Source organism: Babylonia areolata, chromosome 34 (genome assembly GCF_041734735.1).
Source record: "Babylonia areolata isolate BAREFJ2019XMU chromosome 34, ASM4173473v1, whole genome shotgun sequence".
Lineage (NCBI taxonomy): Eukaryota > Metazoa > Mollusca > Gastropoda > Neogastropoda > Buccinidae > Babylonia > Babylonia areolata.
In genome coordinates, this window is record NC_134909.1 from 14,394,889 (window position 1) to 14,399,888 (window position 5,000).

General features: G+C 46.2%; 1 protein-coding gene across 2 annotated transcripts in view; it reads left to right on the forward strand.

The window, feature by feature from the left end:
• Window positions 1–5,000, forward strand: part of LOC143277441 (uncharacterized) — a 179,958-nt gene that overhangs the window by 16,180 nt on the left and 158,778 nt on the right. The window contains exon 2 of one of the 2 annotated variants that reach the window (XM_076582261.1): window positions 454–795. The exons of the other annotated variant lie outside the window; for it this stretch is intronic. Within the exon in view, the coding sequence (XP_076438376.1) occupies window positions 456–795 (340 nt within the window). The 5' untranslated portion in view covers window positions 454–455. The remainder of the gene's footprint in view (window positions 1–453; window positions 796–5,000) is intronic. 2 annotated transcript variants of the gene reach the window in all.

Sequence of the window (5,000 nt, forward strand, 5' to 3'; positions counted from 1 at the left end):
ACGCAGAGAATTCTCAAAAAGAGAAGCAAATTTCACCTCTGATGCTTCTGTTACGCTGATTTTTTTTTTTCTACAACAGTGGTGATAAGTAATCGGTATATTGTCAGGTGATACAAAGCATTAGGGAACCAATGTTGATTTTCAATTAAAGTAAAAGATGCTTTAAAAATCCAGACCAATTAAGCCTTTTCTCATCTGTTGTTTTCGAGTAAATTGTAGTCCTTGTATAGTCCGTCCCCGAGTACTTAAAGACAAGAAGTAATAATAGCAATATTAATAATGCCAAGTAGGATGATGACGATGATAATAATAATGATAATAATAGCAATAATAATAACAATGTCAGTAGTAGTGGTGCAAGTAATCGCAGGAGCAGAATAGCTTGAAGGATCCTGCATAATAAATTGTAGATCGTAGTATGGTAGGAAAGAAAATAAACATTCGACCTTTCAGGCATGAAATCACGAGAGTTCAAGGGCATCGCGAGCCTACAGGAAGTAGAATGCAAAGGCGACGGCTTGGAACCGGAAGTCAAACTAATGTCGCTGCAAATATTCCGGCCTTCGGACAGTCACCTGTTGGCCTCTTTAAACGTGTTCACTAACACGTGTCTAACACACGACGATTATTCCTCCTGTTTTGTGAACACTTTGGACACTCACGATTCCTATCTTCGAGTTCTGGTGTCGGATTTGGAGGAGGGAGCGAGCAGGAAGTACGATTGTATCGCCACGATTCTAAAGGCTCACGGAGGGGCGAGAGACATCACTTGGTCGCATTTCGTCGTGCGGAAGAGTGAGTATGGATTGCATGCTTTAGTTGAATCCAGTTGTTGGTTGTTGTTTTATATGCGTGCATGGTGGCGGGGGCGGCGCGGGAGGGGTTTTGTGTGGGAGGGTGGGGAGGGGGGGGGGAGTGGAGATCAGTGAGTGTGTGTGCGTGTGTCTGAGTGTGCGCGAGAGTGTGTATGCTTGTATGTTTGTACTAGATGTGTAACCCAGTCTTTCATGTGCGTACTTATCAGTCTTTTTCTATATCTCTGTGTGTGTGTCAGTCCGTCTACCCCCCCCCCCCCCCCCCGCCCCCCACCCCCCCGACACCCCCCTCCCGTCCCCCCTCTCCGCCCCCTCCCACGCACACTTCTCTGTCTTTCTGTCTGTCTATAATTATGTATGTCTGTTCCTCTCTAATTCTGTCTGTCTCCCCCTCCCTGTCTGTCTGTCTCCCTCTCCCTGTCTGTCTCTGTCTCTGTCTGTCTGTCTCTTTCTCCCTGTGTGCTTCTTCCTTTTTTTGTGCCTGCCTGAGTGTGTGGAACCCCCCCACCTCCCCAACCCCTGCCCCCAACCTCTAAACCCCCTTTCCATGCAGCACCTCTCTCTGTCTGTCTGTCTGTCTGTCTGTCTCTGTCTGTCTGTCTCTGTCTGTCTGTCTGTCTGTCTGTCTCTCTCTCTCTCTCTCTCTCTCTCTGTCTGTCTTTCCATTTCTCTCTTTCTTGTTTGTTTTTCTTCTTCTTCTTCTTTGTTTCTTTTCCTTTCTTCTGTCTTATCTTCTCCAAGGACAATCACACTCCAAAAGCACAGTCGGTTGTATAATAAGAAGACCGTCTGTTATCTGGTAACCCCCCCCCCCCCCCCCCCACCCCCCCCTCCCCAACCTTTCTCCTCTCAGTCAAACTATATTTCCCCTTTCTTGACTTTTACCGCCATCAGGACAGTGTGGATTCATACCCACTCATGTCAATGGCTCTGGATGGGAAGGCGAGGCCCAGTCCTCTCCTTCCGCCGTTGCAACCTTTCACAACCAAAGCCAGGTAACCCATTCACACCTGTTAACTCCCTTTCCCCAAGGACACAACACCATGCCGAAATAACGGGGCCTGGAACCCTGGTCACTGATTATCACTGGATCAGAAATCCAACGTCAAACCGATTCTGCCACGGTGAACATCTGGTATCGGTACTGTCATCATGAGCTAAAAGTGTTGGACAACCAGTTGTCTGTACAGAAAATTATCCAAGAGGTTGTATTTAACTGTATATTTAGTATGGGCGTGTGCACAAGCGCTGTCACATACACACACACACACACGCGCGCGCGCGCACACGCACACACACGCACGCACGCAAGCATGCATACACGCACACACGCACGCACGCACGCGCACACACACACACTCACGCACAAACACACAAACACACGAACGCGTACACAAACACACGCACCTATGAACGCACACGCACGTCTGCTATACATACATACATACATACATACACATGCGAGTAACACGCTCGCAGAAAAGAAACACACACACATTCTCTCTATCTGTCTCTGTCTCTGTCTCTGTCTGTCTCTCTCACACACACACACACACACACACACACACACACACACACGTGTGCGAGTAAACTCCACGCTCGCAGAAGCTTGTCAGTTAGAGGGAGGCAAATCCTACCGCCCCGGCGCAAACCTCATTTCAAGGGACGCAACCTCCCTTCTATTTTTCCCCATCCTCTACCCACAACCACTACACTGAAGTTGAAGGCAGTTCGCCATGATGGCAGCAGTGAAGGTGGACAGCCTGTGGGTTGTCGCGGGAATTTCTCTCGTTCTCTTCGTCCTCAGCTCTTCAGGAGCCGAAAACGGTACGACCCTTGGTACCTCAAAGGCCGTGTTCATATTTTGGTGAAGGCCAGGAGTGATAGTTTTTTCGGTGGATGGGGTTTTAAGATTCAATTGGAGCGTTTGGAGCAGTCTGTGTTCAGCTAGCTGGTAGTCGCTGTTGGTGAAGGAAGTGTGTTGGTGTATTGATGTGTAGCTGAAAAGATGGCGGCCGCTGTTGTCACGGTGTCTGAATAGCTTGGAGGGAAGGAAGGAGAGCCTAGTTTTGTTTTTGGTTGCTTTTATTTAGCTTGTTTGGTGTAGAAAATTATGGTGTGCAATTTTTAGCTGTCGGAGAGAAAGTGAATTAAAGTTCATAGCCATTGAACTATTTATTCACTGTGTATATTGATAACTGACGATGTCCAGTTTCGATTTTCTATTTGATATTTTCTTTATATTTTCGAGTTCATTACTTTATTGAATCGACTTTTATTTCATCGCTATGATACATGCCGCAGAAACGAAAAAGCAAAAGAAAAGGAAAAAGAAAGAAAGAAAGAATAATTTAACGAATCGTAAATTTTTATATTTGGGTTAATCAAAAGTCTTACATGTATTTTTTTTTATGAATCGACAAATGAATTTAGCTTTTTTGCCAATGTCAAAAGTACTCATGAAATTTTGTTGGCAATCATTTTTTTCTTGGTTTTGTTCACGTTTTGAATAAGTAAATGAATAAATAAATAAATAAATCTAATTTAAATATTTGAAATATCTTGAAACAAATTCCACTCAATCCAACTCCAGGAGGAATGTTCTTTTCTTTGTGAGGTTCGAGTTGATTTTTTTTTTTCTCCCTCTCTCTCTCTCTCGACTATCCCAGGAATGACGTCACGCCACTTCAAAGGCTTTCCCAGCTTACAGGAAGTGGAATGCTGGGCCGGGTACTTGCAGGCGGAAGTGAAACTGTTGTCGCTGAGGCTGTTCCGAGAGTCGGACGATGTGGTTTTAGCCTCTTTGAACATTCTGACCAACAACTGTGTGACGTTTGGCGATTATTCCTCCTGTGTCATAGACACTGCCAACACGCACATGTCCAAGGTGCGTGTTCTGGTCGCGGATTTGCTTGAAGGAGAGAACCGAAAGTATGGTTGCCTTGCTAGTACCGTTAGCGCTATCGGGGAACCCCAGACGGAGACTTGGTCGATTCTCGTAACCAGAAAGAGTGAGTATTTTGAAATTTTAGAAGAAAAAAAAATTGACTGCAATTGTGTGTGTGTGTGTGTGTGTGTGTGTGTGTGTGTGTGTGTGTGTGTGTGTGTGTGTCTGTGTGAGTCTGTATCCTGCCCTCCTTTTACGTCCGTACGCACGTACACGTGCGCTTGTATTCACACACACACACACACACACACACACACACACACACACACACACACACACACACACAAGTGTTTTATCAGTCTTATTTTAGACGGGTAGCCGATTCCTTGCTTCCACACGCAATCCTCATCTCCCTGTTTCTCTCTCTCACTCGCTATGTCAGTCAGCCTCCCCACCCCACCCCCCACTACCTCCATCCCCCGCCCTCTCCCTCATCCCCCAACCCCCCCACCCCACCCCCCTCTCTGTCTCTGTCTGTCTGTCTGTCTGTCTGTCTGTCTCTCTCTCTCTCTCTCTCTCTCTCTCTCTCTGTGACTCTTTGGCTCTCAATATCTAATGGGTTTTGTGTATCAACGTGAATTTTTTCCCCTGCACTGGCGTTAGCAGCGTATGAGAGTGTGTGCATGCGTGCGCATGTGTGCGTGTGTGTGTGTGTGTGCGTGTGTGTGTGTGTGTGTGTGTGTGCGTGTGCGTGTGCGTGCGCGAGCGCATGCAGTGAAGGACGAAGAAGGAATAGTGGGTGGGATACTGGAACTTGTATGCTTATGTATTGATGCGTACCTGCGTGCGCGCTCGCATGTTTTTGGGTTTGTGTGTGTGCGGGTGTGTGTGCATGGGTGCGTCAGCGCGTACGTATGTGTTTGGGTGGTGCGTGTGTGTGTGTGTGTGTGTGTGTGTGTGTGTGTGTGTGTGTGTGTGTGTGTGTGTGTGTGTGTGTGTGTGTGTGTGTGTGTGTGTGTGTGCGTCCGTCTGTGTCTGTGTGTGTGAACGAGACTCTAACTTGCTCAAACAGAAAGAAACTTTACATAATTTAGACTTTCAAAGTAACAAAAATAATTTTCATAACTCATTTACCCTACAAACCAAAATTCACACAAAGAAGAAAAAAAAAAAGAAAAAAATATATATCACATAATAGCGACATACCCAAAACGGTCCATTCCGATTTCAACTTAAAGGGAAGCAACCCTTGCATGACTTACAGGATTTCCAAGGGAGGCTATTCGTATTTTCTCCCC